The sequence below is a fragment of the Denticeps clupeoides genome, chromosome 3, assembly GCF_900700375.1.
Source record: "Denticeps clupeoides chromosome 3, fDenClu1.1, whole genome shotgun sequence".
NCBI classification, from domain to species: domain Eukaryota; kingdom Metazoa; phylum Chordata; class Actinopteri; order Clupeiformes; family Denticipitidae; genus Denticeps; species Denticeps clupeoides.
The window spans coordinates 17394336-17411290 of NC_041709.1; the positions used below are offsets into that span (position 1 = coordinate 17394336).

At 41.3% G+C, this 16955-nt stretch overlaps 1 protein-coding gene across 1 annotated transcript; it reads left to right on the plus strand.

Annotated features, from left to right (window-relative positions):
* Positions 1-1625: 1625 nt before the first annotated feature.
* Positions 1626-16740, plus strand: gpr179 (G protein-coupled receptor 179). The gene is made up of 11 exons (XM_028974433.1): positions 1626-3090; positions 3586-3694; positions 5714-5810; positions 5891-6108; positions 7412-7480; positions 9094-9203; positions 9452-9690; positions 9957-10095; positions 10626-10728; positions 11762-11905; positions 12421-16740. The coding sequence occupies exons 1-11, from the start codon at positions 2150-2152 to the stop codon at positions 15796-15798; spliced, it is 5547 nt and encodes a 1848-aa protein (XP_028830266.1). The 5' UTR covers positions 1626-2149; the 3' UTR covers positions 15799-16740.
* The last annotated feature ends 215 nt before the right edge of the window (positions 16741-16955 follow it).

Below are 16955 nucleotides of genomic sequence, written 5' to 3' on the forward strand. Positions count from 1 at the left end.
ATACCAAAAAAAAATCTGTGTATTTGGTTGCATTTTAGCATCCCATTTTCCCTATAGTTTTTAAAATTCAATTACTTATAATGTCCAATAGAACATCGGCCAATGCTACAGCTGGTGATGGTTGGGTTGGGTCACACCATCTCACGGGTCTTGACAAAAACCAAAAATACCTACAAAACAAATTATTTTCTGAAGTCAGGGTATACCAAATGTTTGGAATTTCTTGAATAACAAACTGCAAACTGGAATTTCTTGAATAACGAACTGCAAACTGCTCACTAAGGGTGATGGTTAAAAGCAGAGGACACATTTCGTTGTGTCATAGTGTGCTCTGCTGCAGTATATCACAATGACAATCACTTCCCTTTCACTTTCACTTCATAATTGAATAGTTCAATAAGTTAATAATGGATTTCAAACAATATAGCTTTGTGGGCTGTGATTCATCTCCAGAATTGAGAAACTTCACAGGTTATATGATAGTTTCATTTGCTATAGGGAATATTTCAATATTATTTTAAAATATATAAATAATGGTTGGTTTTGTATTTACGTCAGGTTACCAGCAGATGTCGACATATACTAAATCTTCCACTCCATCATACTACTGTGTTTTTTGTTGTTGCTGTATCTAACAAGAACATATTGCATCAATATAAATATTGTGTAAACTAACTTTATTAATTGCTTTTCGAACACAAAAATAATTAGCACAGTTACATCAAGCCCAAGTAATTTTATTGTGGAATTACTGTTTTTACTTGCTTGATTGTTATAATGTACACACCCCAAGCAGAAAAAATCTTTATGATATTTCCAAGTCTTTCAAACCCCTACCTATGAACTTTAGCAAACCAAAGGCAAATGAGAATCTTGTGTGAAATAAACATCCAGGTTTCCCTTTGTTTTAAGACATTTGGTCCCCATTACGATATAACTCCAAAACAAGCAGGGAGAGAATTTTTTCCCCTCCCACACAGCACCTCCCCTACCCCACTGTGCAGTGGGGGTGGGGACTCACAGGAATGAATGTCCAATCCTCAGCACCCTGTTGCCATGGCACCAAAACAAGGATTTGCCTGCATCACCCAGAGTGCCTAGAGTTACCTGCTCCACCATTGAGAGAGGGAGGGGGGCAGAGATCGCCCTTGGTCTCTCCCTTCACTACGTCCCTGAAGCTTTCATGTTTCCATAGAGCTGTATGCGGGCGTACAGGTGGCAGACACATTGCAGTAAATACATAAGCCTTTATGCCGCGCACACTAATGCAGCGAGAGCGGTGCATGAAAAGAGCACCTCCTCTTTCGTACATCTGTAGAGCATGGGGTTAATCCAGTGAGTGACGAGACTCCTGAATACAGGGAGATTAACCCATGGCCTGCATTATTCTATACTTGTTCACACTGCAGCTAGCCCCATCACTACTCCCATCACCCGCCAAAATGTTACATGAGAGCTTATGACAAAAAAGGAGGGAGGGGGAGAAAATGTTAGGAGCAGGGTGGGAAGAATGCGATACGGTAAAGGAGACAGATGCTTTGCAGAGGCGACCGCTCATTTATGCTGTCTCTTGTATTCTCACTTCAACTCCATAAACTTTTTTTTTTCTATTGACAGTGCCAAGGTTGGACGTATCAAATCTCGCTTTTATAATCTCTCGTTTTATCCAGCTCCTCTCATTTTGCACTCTGAGGGAACAGCTTGCTTTGGAGGGGGGGGCGGTATCGCCGTGGGAGACCAATTGGCAGAGTGAGTGGAAGCTCAGATACCTCTCTCTCTCCCTCTCGCTCTCTCTGCATCACACTCTCGCACTCTTAGCCACGATCACGATTGCCACCCGTCTTTGGTGCAACGGGATTTACATCAGGAGCCTCTGGATTAGCATCTGTGTGCTATGTGTGTTAACAAGACTCTACAATAGAACTGAAGGGAAATGGGAAATAGTGGTATTCACTGAAGGCAACTTATTCATTTCTGGCTGGGGGACACCCACTGGAGACCCGGGTGGAACGCATGGGGAGGTGGAGACCATGAGAGAGCCCCACAGACAGCTGCTTTTCAGGATGTGAGGTGAGGTTTCCTGAAGGAATTTAATTGCCAACTTTGAGAAGAAAGAAGACGTTCTGAAAGAGGTGGGACACTTTTAAAGATGGATGTTTACGTCATGCTGCTTGGATTGCTGCTGACTGTGCCCAGGATTCTGGGGCAGGTCAGTCCAACCCTTCAGACAGCTTCCTCAGTACCACTAATGACCCCCAGTGAATCTGCCACAAGTAGTACAGGGATCCCCACTATTTCTTCCATCACCAGTCCCACTGAGCCCAGCACCAGGGCACAGCAAGAGGAGAAGGGGGAGCCAAAACTAGAGTCACAAGCTGAAGCTTACTTCTACAGCAGTGATCCCTTGGACCTGGTCTCATCAACCTGCACCCAAGCATACCGACTGCCAACCCAGAGAAGCAGAGTTCCTCCTGACTTCTGGCCTATCTTGCGCCCAGCAACTTCAGCCCTTGCAAACGCAGCCAATTTCCTCAACTTGATATTCCAAGCCAGTGATCTGCGTGAGACCAGCATCCATGAAGACCTGGAGTGGTACCATGCCTTGGTGCGCTCTCTTCTGGAGGTTGAGCGACCAGGTCTTGTGCGCCGTGCTCTACTCACTTTTGATGCTGACCCATCCTCTCCACGACCACAAATGGTCCTACGTGCCTCCCAGGGCCCCAACAGCCTTGCCATTCGCAGAGAACCACAGGAATCACTAGATATCCTCCTCCAGGACCTCACCTCCACCTGGGAGACAGTCCATGCTCCTGCCCCTGCGCCAGACCACGGGTGGTTCTCTGCGCTTAAGTTTGCAGAGCCCGCAGTGGCCTTGGCAGCACTAACAAAACGGGCGCTTCTGAATGACCTGGCCACTCTGGACACTCCCAAGTGGGCCCGAGGTGACAGCTATTTAACCAACAGAAGTGGTGTGCGCTGGGCTGATTCAGCCTTTCTGGAGTGTGAAAATGGCCAATTCCTGCCTGGCTGGCTACTCACACTCTCCACACCCTTTTATGGTCTGAAACCAGATCTCAGCCCTGAATTTAGGTAAATTGAATTTATTGTTGAAAATGATTGTATTCACTGTATTAGTACATTCATTGCTAAAATACAAATTATACATAAATAATTACAACCTATTATACCATATCAGTACATGAAATACAAATGTATGATTATGATTCTGACAAATGTAAGATGAAAAATATTGGGTTGTACTGTGTTATTAAATTGAATCAATTATAGTAGTATTTTTAGCCAGGCCTATATAGATGAGGCTTAGCGAATCAATAAATCTTTAACAATAAATGTGGAAAGGAAATCATTGTGAGTAAGAGGGAAAATATAGTGTTGATTAGCACAAACTGAATGACGTCTAGTCATATTGGAAAGGATAAATATAGTACTAATATGTCTTTCACTCAAATACAAATGCATAACTCATTACACTTTGGGACACTTATTATAAATATAACAATTTTTTTATTTATGACGTATTTATGAAGTCTTTCTGTGTGCCTACCTAAATATCCCCTATGCTAGGGGGGTGATCCGTGTGGACGTCAATGTGCAGGGTTTTGATATAGACCAGTGCGCCAGTGGAGATGTCTGGTTTGCTGATACACACCAATGCAATCGCACCAGTATGGTGGTGAGTTACCTTGCCTAAATCCTCTTTCGGTCTCATTCAATCTCATTTGTGTGCTTGCTTATTAAAAGTCTAGGTCCCACCAACACCAAGGTTATCTTAACAATCGTATAAAAGCCTTGGCTTGTAGGATAGGGATGAATGCCATTTCATTTTCAGTCTCTTTAGGAAATGAAGTTCATTTAATTGAAAATCTCACTTAATGGACTGTTTTCACAGTCACACACTCACATGACTACTGAAGCCATTACAACAGTGTGTGAATGTTCACCAATGAAAAGCACCAGTTTTGCCTGCACTTGTAGCTCAGATTTGATACAGATTCATCATCATTTCATTTTAACTTTAGCCAGGATCATTTTTCAAATACTAGCTGTGTTTGTTGCTCTTGGGTTGTGTAAATCACCAAGAATCACTAATATCCATGTATAGGCCCATAAAAGCTCAAATACTGGACAATGCTTGAAGTATTTGTCTTTCAGATATCATTTAAATAGTTAAATGGTGCTAGACTAATGCAGAATTCTGTCAATTTAGCCATGGGTTGTATTAACCAATTTATATAATATCAATATTTTGTGGGACGCGGAAAATGTAATTGTTGGACAAATTCAAAGACATCAGAATGCGTTAAAAACACGGAGTTCACCTTTCTTCTTTTTGACTTCAACTCCCATCCTTCAGGGCCTACTCATGACTGACACTGCCATCCTCACGTCCTCGGATGCATGCCATCTATCAGCTTTCTTTCTTTCTCTCCTCCTCTCTCTTGCTCTCTTATTTTTTGGTTACTGTCTCTCAATCTATGCTACCCCAATCCTCTCTCTCATCCCATCTTTCTATTTAAAGATAACTGTGCTGGGTGGCGTAGGGATGATCGTTGGGATTAACATGATAATCCAATGATATTGACATCCTTCAACTCTGCCACCAGCCCCCACCCAGTGCACTAAAGCCATGTTTGTGTGATAGACAAGAGAAACAGCAATCAGCAAACGCGTTGAGCTCAAAAATCATTTCACAAACAGCATTTTTGATTTGTCGCTTTGATATCATAAATTCTATATTGTATGATGCTATGCTGACACATCCAATTGATTTGACAGCTTTGAAGATTTTTTTAAAAACGGGGAGTTAGAACCTTGAACTACCTTTGAACTCCACCATGTAGTTCAAAGCTAATGAAAAAAGACTTGGTGTATTAGTAAATGTATGTATAATGCATATTCTGACATTATTCATGTCAGACTGAATCCACTGCAATCAAAAAGTTTGGGCATAATTTTTCTGTACAGACATAGCTGTTTTAGTAGAGATATTACAGGTTCATTTATGATTTTACAATAGATTAACCTACAGTTTGTGTTATGTGTGTCGGCAGGTCCTGTCTGACACTGATGTAATTAACTGCAGACAGACAAAGCATGCATAACTCACTGACTAAACTGGATTAGACCCCATTCATTTAAGTGCCGATGCCCCACTTTTACTTTTAAAGTCAGTATATATAACTGAAGCCTAGAGATGAGCATCAGATGGACCCACTCTTGAGCAGAAAAAGTCAACGTGTGTGCCACTGTTTATTCAGATCTGAAACCCACTTAAGTTTTGGGTGCAGATCAATAATCAATGCTGTGAACATAGTGTTCCACTTCATCAATGTGACACATTCACAAAAAATCTTTAAAGACTCTCTGTTTCTTTCTTGCTTTATCAATTTACATGGATGGACATCTTTGGACATCTTTGAGGACGTCTTTGACCTTACCCTAGCAAAAAAAGCCCAACACGAGTAGTTTGAAATGCACTTAAAGTCTGAAAAATGCATTCCACAGTCCTGGGTATTAATCAATATGACCCTCTGAGCTCACCATTTGATTCTGTGTCCCTCTTGATTGGATCCTCTAATAATTATAGGAACAACAATGGTAGACTGCACAAATGGTGCACTTGATCTGTCTGCTGATATGTGTTCTTCAGGCAAACAAGCCTAAGACATTTGTGTTTTTTCCTTTTGCCAAGTGTGAACCAATCCCAGGACAGGGCTTTCGATTGGGACAGTACTGCTGTCAATGCAAAGAGGGATATTATAGCCCCTCATCAACAAAAGAAGAAACAGGTAAGAAATGGTTTCCTCTATTTGGAAATGTAATGTATTTTTTGTTATGCTTCTGGTCATCCCGTACTGTTGTTTTATAGATCCGAGGGGTGACGCTGCTAATGACACTAGGACATGCTACCCCGCTCTGCCTGTGTGCTTACCATGCTGGCCAGGATGTACAAGCTGTGATGATGGTTCACCCTGCCTGGTGGAAGAGGACTGGTTGCTAAGGGCTGCAGTGCTCGCTGTACAGGGTCTGTTTATGCTCCTGGTATTTGTCAGCATGCTGGGGGCCTATCAGTTCCGCAGAAGCAAGGTGAGCAAGTTTGAAACCACAATTCTGGAGTATAACAAACAAATAAATAAATAAACAGATAAATAAATATATTTTCTATATTTTTAAATGCCTCTCATTTCAGTCCAATAATCACCAAATATCAAACAGGATATTTGTTGTTTTTGATTGTACTGATGGTATGTCAAGTAGGCTGTATATGCCTGAGAAAGGCAAGCACACATGTGCTTGAAACATGAATATGTTTTGCTTTTGGTGCTGTACTCATCCGAACCATTTTTTTCTTTTGTAACCAAAATGCATTCTCATCTACTCCCCTCATCAATCCTTGTCCCTCACTGGGGCTCTTTTAGATCCATGTCAAAAAGTTTTAATAGGACACAGTCAGTTTGTGGGGACGTGCCTGACACATTTTCTCTAGTTTGGGGAGAAATGTCCCAGTGATATGCTGCTGGGCCTCATGTTGAGAATAAGTGGTGTGAGTTGCAACATCAACAGAGCACATTAAACACCATTAACCTCATGCACATGAATTAACTACAAGGGCCAGGTCACAGTGACATGTAAATTATTCATCTAAGCCCACAGATCCCTTTGGCGTATATAGCAGGGGGCAACTCTAACTACCCCCCAGGGCCACTTTCATGCAAAGTGCAAGTTTTTCATTGTGCAAAGTGATCACCAATGCTTTAGGATTCATGCTGAGAGTGGGGCATTATCAGAAAAAGTGTTTCCATTTGGTTTGGTTGATTCTTTTTATTCTGAATGTGGCCTAAGTAGACTTCTGGTCTAGATATCTATTTTAGTCTGTGCTTTTTGATGTGATTGAGTCATCTGAAATGTCACCTAAGAATGCTAACAATTCCCAGTGCCAGCCTCTGCTGTTGCTGGAACCAGCCTAGGTTTTATTTAATTTTCTTCAGAATTCATGAAATCTTTTGACTGCATAGGTTTATCTGATATACCCATGTGGCTTTTGAAAACAGTAATCAAGATGGACATTGTATTACTGATATTCTCACCGAAATTAGATCTAAAACTAGCCTAATATAAACTTCATCCAAGTTCTTCATTCTGGACCTGACTTCACATGTCTGTTTGTAGAAATCAGGACAGACAAAAGAACATGTAATCTGTAATCTTATTTCAATGCTTTGCTTCAATGTCATTTAATCTGTCATAAAATCAACTCCCTACTAACCTCTTCTGAGTTACATACATTATATTGTGGTTTACTGACTCCTTAGTCATGTAGCTGTGTGTTGTTATTTGGGAATTACAGACCGAGAAATGTATCTGTCTCTTTTTTTTTTCTTCCTTACAGAGAGTTCGAGCATCTGGTCTTCTGCTGCTGGAGACGATTCTGTTCGGGTCGCTGCTGCTCTATTTTCCTGTGAGTGCCAGATTAAATTTTCTTTCCAGATTACTGCTCACCATTTCGGATTATATCATAATGGCTGCCATGGATTGGCAGAGGGGGGTAGGGTGCAGTGCACGCCATGTAACCTGCATTCCTCCGTGCTTTTATGTGGTTACCTATTGTTTCGGTGTTAACAGGTTTAGATACAATTTGACATTTTGATGACCTTTGTTTTATTGTGGTCTTTTGAAGAATAGAGAGATATGACATTTTATCATCATAATGGATTATTTAATGCATGCATGTGGCAGTCATGATTCATGGTACATATGTATATCAAGCTTCTTATTCTGGATTTATCTGATATTAACGTAACATATGGGGGTAGAAAGGTCAGGAAGATAGGGGATATGAAAAAAAACTGAGAAAACTCAATCACATGGGGAGAGAGGAGGAGAGCAAAAAAAAAAAGCCCCTAGACTGTACTCCAATAGGGAGTACATTGTAGGAACTTAAAACACCCCAGCAACATAAGCACATGGTCACGACACAACACACAGGCTAGCCAGTAAATGGACAGTGTTGTGTTCATCTCAGCTGTAATGGACTCCACTGACTGTTAGCATTCACAGATCTGCTGTCGCTGACCCTTTCCATCTGCCTGTCTCACGTTTCTTCTCTCATCAACAAGAGTCCTAGAAACAGTGAGTTAGCGCACACTCCGATACAGTGTGTTTCTAGTTCAGAATTAAGGCTAGCATACTCCTAGCATGTAGTCAGTGTCTAATTGGCAAACATTCACTAGTGGCACTATTTTTGAACCAGCATTAAGTACAGCGCTAGTTCCTGAGGGTGAGGAACTGCATAATTCCATCCAGGCTCCTGTGGTCCACCATGTGGTGCCGCATCCTTATTCATCTATCAATGCTTCCAATTTACCCTACATATGTAAGGACCCTCATGTTCTTCATTCCTGCTCTCTCCACTGGGGTTCACTTGTCTACGCTGTCTGTTTTCAAGTACAGTTTAGACCTGCCTGGGATTTTAGTTTAGTTTTGGCAAATGTGCTTGTTTTCAGTTCCTGTTTGTGTTCAGTTCTTCAATGAACCTTTAATTGACACATAAGTAGATAAACTAAGAAAGAACCACATGGTAGTTATTCATATCTAACTATTTTTAGAACATTAATTATGTTTTCATAAAAATCTGATTGACAGAACTATTCTACACACATACATTGATTCAGACCAATGCCCTTCAATACTGTATGTTATATGCACAAACATTAAACATTTCTTTCTCATTTATCTATACAAATCCTAAGGATGTGAACTATCCCCATGATTACTGTACAGAGCTTTGCTGAGTGCCTGTTATAAAATTATTCCAGATATCCAGACACTAAAGGGTAACATTGTCATGCTTGAGGGATGAGTTAAGACTTGTGTTGAAAGGGCACAGGGGGTACAATCGCTTTCATCTCAATGGGACAAACTGCAGGGGACCGTACCAGTCTCTGTAGCTGACCCAACATTTGATCTGAATCTGTAATGACCCTGTAGATTATACACTTACACTCTGACACATGAACATACAGTACACACAGTCATCAGTCTCATACATTGTCCTTTCTTCCTTCTGAAAAGGTCTTCATCCTCTATTTTAAACCCAGCATCTTCCGCTGTATCCTGTTACGATGGGTGCGTCTCCTGGGGTTTGCCATCGTCTATGGCACAGTGACATTGAAGATGTATCGGTCAGTCCAACACTTCATTCTCTGTATTGCTTATTGATAGTCTCAGACGATATCTCCTCGGGGTGTGTTAGACATGCGGAACTAATGCGGAATAAATAAATGTTTATATTTAAGTGGAGGTCAGTAGTTTTCAGAGATCTCTGTTTAAATGGGTTAAATTTAGTTAACCTGTCAGATGTAAATAAAACCTGTCAAATAGTTTATGTTTTATCCATTCACGTAATGCATTATCACATTTGTTTCTGCAGCATACTCAAGGTGTTCCTCTCACGCACAGCCCAGAGGGTGTCGTACATGTCCAGCATGACTTTGTTAAGAATGGTGGGAGTGATGGTTTTAACCGTGAGCTGGTTCCTCTGTGCTTGGACAGTGGGTGTTTTGCAGAACCGCGACCGAAACATTCCTCTTCTGATCACATCCACCACCTCAGATGGTAAAGGATTCAGTTTATGTGACCTTGATCGCTGGGATTACATGATGGCTGTTGGTGAGTTGCCTTGAGATTAGTAAATTTTAGTTTGTATAGCACATTAGACCCTAAAAACACACATACAGCATTGTCAAAAATGGAAGAGTTACACACAAAAAAAAAATTTTATGAGCTGAATGTTCTATATGTTCTATATATTTTTGGCAGTCTGTTTGTGTATTTGAAAAAACACATCACATCTATGAAGCTATAATGAAAAATCAAGATTATGTTATGTTATGTCTGGTACCTAAATGCCTGACTACAGTTATCCGTCTGTTCAGCGGAACTCCTCTTCCTATGCTGGGGAAGTTTTCTGTGGCGCGCCGTGAAGACAGTGCCCTCTGCCTTCCATGAGCCACGTTACATGGGCATTGCCATTCACAATGAGCTCTTTCTGTCTTCCATGTTTCACCTTCTCCGGTAATTAATAATGGGATATACACAGAGATCTACAGTTATGTGGGACTACATCCAACATTTCATTACTAATTAATTGAATTACTTCTAATGCTTCAATTTCAAGCAAGAAAGGTATTTGCAGTCATTTGAAAAACAGCGATTATGTGTATTTTGTGATGCAATAAGGCATATCTTGTGACTATTCATGTCCACCCTGTCATATGTGATATTTAAAATACAAAGACGCAATTTGTATGAAGCGTATATTATACAAGGTACTCTTTCCACACATTGTACGGACATAGACATTATCTATGTACATGTTGTTTGGGGAAGCGACTAATAATATGTTTTGCAAAAAGGTATTTCTACAATTTACAGCATCATTTTTTACGATCACCACTGGTTACAACCCATTAATCCAATGGTTCCATTTACCACTGGAAACATGTCTGAAGATCTAGGTCACCAGGGGATAGATTAATGAGCAGCTTTCAACAGTGTGTATATTGTAAAGTACAGATTATGAAGCTCTTTTCCTCTGTCTGCAGGTTTGTCAGACCATCTCTTCATCCAGACTGGATGCTTTTGCTCTTTTTCACTCATACACATTTCACCATCACAGTGACACTGGGTCTTCTGTTTATACCAAAGGTACATCAAAAAAATTTTTGGTGTGCAAATACTTACTGTACAATCATGGTGAACGGGATGGGATAGAATGTGATCCTGAAGGAAAGAAATTCTGCCTTGGAGTAGAGCATTTGGTGCCCTGATCCCAGACATTAAATTCACCAGCAAAAATCAATATGAGAAATGCACTGGAAGGTAGGACATAAACATTGTTCGTAAGACATAAACATTGCTGTCACGTTCCCAAGCATTTCCCTGTACTCCAGTTCTGCGTATTCCTGATCAAAGTTTTGTCTTATCATTCATATAAATGCCATGTCCCCTTCTGAGTCAAGCCGTCCACAGTCCTGACAATTGCAGATGGAACACAGTTGTTTTGGGGTAGGCACGTAAGCATTCCCATAGTCAGTGATATCAATGCTTCAAAGGTTTGGACCTGCAGCTTTTTAGTTGGTTGAACCAGTTCCAGTTTCTTAAAAGGTCCCCTGAAATTGTTTTGCTTTTATATAGATCTTAGTGGTCCCCTACTACTGTATCTGAAGTCTCTTTCCAAAATTCAGTTGTGGTGCAGAATTACAGCCACTTCTAGCCAGTCACACAATGAGATTTCCCCCATTTTAAATACAAACGAGGAGGAGAGCAGCCTAGTGACGTAGCATTACATCAACACAATTCACAAACCACAATGTTTGGGGCAGACAGGAAATTGTGTCGCCATTTTTTTCCAGAAAAGATCAAATTAACCCACTGGTTCTATAGAGGTTCTGTAGAGAAAAAAAAATTGTGCTCATTTTTACATCTAATCACATCTGTGGAGCTACTTTTTTAGGGGAGGGGTGGGAAATTCTCTGGGTGGACAAAGCATGAGAAACGGAAGTTAACCTTCCCCTCATGATAACATAAGTGGACAAATTCCAGATCCAACCGTCTGACTTGCCGCTCTCTAAACGATGAAACAGAATGGCCAAAGCATGCTTTACACCTATAAGATTTTCTGTACCTAGAAACATAGCATGCTTATGCTAATATAACAACAGTCTATTCTGTGTTACAGTTCCTGTATGTGTCACAGCCAGGACGAGAGGAGATTGCGGAGGTATATGAAGATGAGGTGGACCTTCGCCGTTCAGGTTCCTACCTCAACAGCAGCTTCAATTCTGCATGGAGTGAACACAGCCTGGAGCCTGATGACATAAGGGTAATGTCCATGCTCTGGATCCTTGTGGGCTTTGTTGTGTGTCCCCACTTCCACCTTACTCACGGCAATTAACAACACAATCGCCCACATTAGCCATGGATGGAAGCATGTATGCTGAACTTTGGATTGCCACTATAGTCAACCCATTAGTAAGCAATTGTCGCTATAGTGATGAGGAGTATCATTATCACCAATCTGTGGTCTGCATTGATAGAACTGGCTTGTTCCTATGACACAAGTATGGCATATGACTACATCACTCTCTGGCTATCCACAATATATTTTTAGTGGACTTCTTCTAAAAAGGTGCAGCACCATCAGTAAATTATATTAGTCCATCACCATATAAAATAAGTAGAATAACACAACTTTTATGGCTCTTGAGTTTTTGTCCATTTTACCTCATTATCCATTTTCTTGTTCATAGTGTATACTCTAACAATCTAATACATTCTGTGAACATTCCTTCTTCTTAACTTAATTTGTCCTCTTGTCTTCCTTTCTCCATTCACCAGGATGAGCTGAAGAAATTATATGGTCAGATTGAGGCTCACAAAACCAAAAAGATGATGGCAAACAACCCCCACCTGCAGAAGAAGCGCAGCTTTGGCCTTGGTCGCTCCATCATGAAGCGTATAACAGAGATTCCTGAGACAATGAGTCGTCAGTGCAGCCGTGAAGACAGAGACAGTTGTAACAGGTCATCATTCTCTCACTCTTTGTCCAGCAGGAAAGCAACTGATACTGCCAGCATCAACTACAAGGATGAGACACTTAAGCAGCCTACACCGATTCTACGCAAATCTCTCAGCACTTACGATCATGTTCCAGAAAGGGATTACTTAATCTTGGGGTCTTCAAAAAACAAAATGGACAAAAGAGCATCCCAGCACTCAGAAGGAGAGTCTATAGACACAGCTCCGTTGGTCTGCAAGTCAGCCAGTGCTCATAACCTTTCTGATAATAACCTTCTTCATCCTGACCAAAGCAGATATCAGAAGTCACTGAGTGTCATAGTGAGCAACAAAGAATATTACCCTCTGTCCAGCAGTAAGAGCTTAGAGGACACATCACAGGCTGGGAGGGTGAGTCCCAGTGCATTGTCAAGGTCAGACAGTACAGCTAGGCCACATCCTATTAACCCTCTTCTGTTGGAATCATTTGACAAAGCTGAAGTTTGTCCCTGGGAGGTAGAAGAAGAACGACCTGCTAACAAGAACCAAAAGCATGTAACATATTATCTCTCTGAGAACAGGGGAAGTCTGACCTCAGAGACTGCCCAGTCACCCAAAAAACTGATTTGCCCATGGGAAAATGTGGACAGTTTTACTTTCGACAAAAAGGAAAGGAGTGGGGAAGGAGCTGATCTGGATGCTGACTCTTCCAGACCTCAAGCTCCCATTTCTTCTAGTGCGCCAGGTTCACCAGCTGTAATCAAGTCTAAGGAGCTTCGGGTGTTCTCCTTCCGCAGTGCAACCCAAAGCCTCCTGGTTGCAAAGGGTCTAGTGGTACCTGGCCGAAGTAGCACAAAGGACAAAAGTAAAAAGCAAGAAAGTGTCAAAGACAAGAAAGAGGAAGCAACATCACATAAAGTTCAGGTGAAAGATCCACGTTTGGCATCAGCAAAACTAAGTCCAGCAAGGGCTGCAGATATTGTAAAGAAAACGCCACAGACACAGATAAGGAGTATGACAACAGACTCCAAACCCTGTCTTGTGAAGCAAGCAGCAATCAGACTGTCCTCCACAGATTCTTCAGAGAAAAGTCCCATAAGACATCTGAGCTCACAGTCGTTTGTCTGCCCTTGGGAATCGGGAGAAGTCCAAACGGAGACAAAGAAACATGAGAGCATTTACGAGAATGTGTGCACACAACAACGAAGGACCGGGTACCAGAGTAAACTTGCCCTGACGGCGCCTCATGCAGATTCATGTTCTTGGGATCCTTCTACGCCCATCAAGCATGTTCCCCAAGGGCATATGACTGATGTGGCAACAGTTTGTCCATGGGATGCAGGAGAATCAGATGAGTCACAAAATAAAAATGCAGCCACTCTTATATGCCCATGGGAAACACAGAGTCCAGCAAAGGGTGGTGCTCATGCTGAGTCGTGTCCTTGGGACACACAAGAAACTGGTACCACTCAAGTGAGGCAGGATTCTGTCAAGTCATTGACAGGGACAATGAAACACACAGAGAGAGTGATTTATGTGAATAGTTCAAGGAAAACAGAGGCATTGGGGAAGGTTCCAAAGAGACAGGAGACAACACGTACTGAGGTTTGTCCATGGGAATCAGCTCAGACAGTTCTAAAGCAAGAGAGTGTCCGATCTGAGGTTTGTCCTTGGGAGTCAACTGAGGTTGTTAAAAACCAAGAGAGCACCTTATCTGAGGTTTGTCCATGGGAGTCAACTGAAACAGTTGCAAAGCAGGAGAATGTCAGGTCTGATGTTTGTCCTTGGGAATCAGCCGAGAAAGTCGTAAAACAAGAGACTGTTCAGTCTGAGGTTTGTCCATGGGAGTCAGCTGAGACAGTCACACAGCAGGAGAGCGGTCGCTCTGAGGTTTGCCCTTGGGAATCAGCAGACTCCATGACAAAACAAGAGAGCATTCGATCAGAGATTGGTTCGTGGGCATCGACAGATACTGTCAAAAAGCAAGGAAGTGTTCTCTCTGAAGTTTGTCCGTGGGAGTCTGCTGAGGCAGCCAAAAAGCAAGAGAGTCTTCAATCTGAGGTTTGTATAAGGGAGTCAGGTGAGACATTTCAAGAACCAGAGAATACTCACACTGACATTTGCTCAGGGAATCTTGCAGGACCTACTTGTACTCAAGATTCCCATCAAAATGATGAGGTAATTAAGACATCAAGTACAATGTCAGAACCGCCGATGAGCTCAGAGAATGGGTCAACAGATCATGCTGTACAAGAAGGAGCGCGTCAAACAAAAGACCAAGGAAGTTTTGCCCATGTCTGCCCTAGGGATACAAATGAGACCACAACACCTGAAGATACAAGGCCGGACAAAAGTCCTGAGCCAAGCTCAGGAGATTTTACAGGTTCCACTACATCAGAGCCTACACAAACAAAAACTGCTACACCACCACCTACCAATGACACCCCTACGAAAATGACAGATGTATGTCCTTGGGAAACCGATACCACAGAAAAGAGCATTCAAAGGCAAACGACCACTAAAGAAGATGTGTGCCCTTGGGAGATCAATGAACACGAACAGCCAAAACGGCAGGACAGTTGCAGAGCAAACATTTGTCCATGGGAAACATCTGATGACAACATCATTCGTCAAAAAAGTTTAGCAGACGTTTGTCCATGGGAAACCCCGGAAGACACGATCAGTCGTCAAAAAAGTTTAGCAGATGTTTGTCCATGGGAAACACCGGATGACAAGATCAATCGTCAAAAAAGTTTAGTTGACGTTTGTCCATGGGAAACACAAGAGAGTGAAACAAACCCACAAGAAAGTGTAAGGACAAATGTTTGTCCTTGGGAGGCTGAGAATGAAGAACAATGTAATATGCAAAATAACGTTGAGATGGATGCTTTGCCTTCAAAACCTGATGATACTGAGATACAACAAGCAGATGGTAACATGTCAGCCAGTCAGCAGGAGACTAGAGATGTGTGTGAGTCCACAACAGAAGAGCCTGCAAAAGAAATGTTACAAGTGGAGTATGATGCCAGGGCTAATTTACCTTTAGCTCGGCGGGATGCAATGTGCCCATGGGACGTAGACAGGGCTAAATATCTATCAAGCCCAGATCATGAAACAAACTCTGATGTCTTTATATGGGAAGAAAACATTCCAGAAGAAGAAGAGGATGGAGATGCAGAGAGTGCAGCTGAAGCTTTCATTTTTACACGTCATTTGTAATGAACAATGCACTTTACCCTGTCCTGGACAAGATGCCGTCTTGCCTCATGGTCGAGATATGCCCTACACGAGAGTATGTTAACAAAGGCTAATGAAGCAGCTGCTGTACAAGCCATATCAGTGACCAGGACTGGACCAATCACCCAATCTTTACAGATGCACAGCCCTATAGATCCCACATATTTTAAATCTTGTGCTGAACTTCACACTGTTTTGTGTTTCGTTGTGTGTGTTAAAATGCACTTCTTGCAAGCAAAGGCAACTTACTAATTAGTTATATTGTTTGATTTGCAATCTTAGTAGGTTCACTGGGAATATAAAGGACAATGCAAGTGGCAATATAAATTATGGAACTGCTGTGATTGAACCTATTTTGTTTCTAACTTGCTTTTTTTCTAGCATTGGTGTATGGCTATTGAAGGTCTGCAATGTCTGAGACAACAACTATATGCAGCAATACCATGAATCAATCAATTGCCAGACAGACCACCAAAATTATCCATTTCATATATCAATTTATAGTGTGTAAAGTTTTTTTTAAAGGCTATTTCCTTAAAATACACGAAATGTATGCACATGGAATCAAACATAAAATAATATTTGACAAACTTCATTCAAATCAGGTATATTGATATAAGTGTATTATTCACATTGAATAGGGATTGTCTAAGTACACTTGAAATACATAATTCTCCTACAATTATAGCCACTGAGCATATATGAGTATATTAGAATGTAGAATCACAAGAAAGCCAGTATGTCCCTATTAAGAATTACATAGCTTCATTTTCATCCCCTCCATAAAACAAATTACTTACTTTGTTTATTTAAATGTGCTTTGCTTTTGTTTCCATAATGCTTGGTATTTGAGTGTATGTTAATCTGCACAATTTTAACAAATTTGCTTTGAAATAAAGAACTCTGGGGCAAATTGTCAAATAATGTAACAGTATCTTTCAGTCTGTGACACTCTGAATTATTATTTATCTAGTTATTAGAATATTCCAGCATATTTCAATTGTATGAGATCTGTAGAATTTGGAGGCCAATTTATAACCTCAACCTCAACCTCACTGCTATCATCAGGGAATACAAAGACTAAGCCATATATGATCTACTAGAAAACGTGATTCTGACATTGTCACCTTCTTCTAATG

What these genes read in the sequence shown, in the direction of transcription:
- gpr179 (XM_028974433.1), top strand. Translation starts at nt 2,150, where the DNA reads ATGGATGTTTACGTCATGCTGCTTGGATTGCTGCTGACTGTGCCCAGG. An exon ending in GGATTACATGATGGCTGTTG is followed by an intron (nt 9,691 to 9,956) that starts GTGAGTTGCCTT and finishes CCGTCTGTTCAG; the next exon opens with CGGAACTCCTCTTCCTATGC. An exon ending in TGGAGCCTGATGACATAAGG is followed by an intron (nt 11,906 to 12,420) that starts GTAATGTCCATG and finishes TCCATTCACCAG; the next exon opens with GATGAGCTGAAGAAATTATA.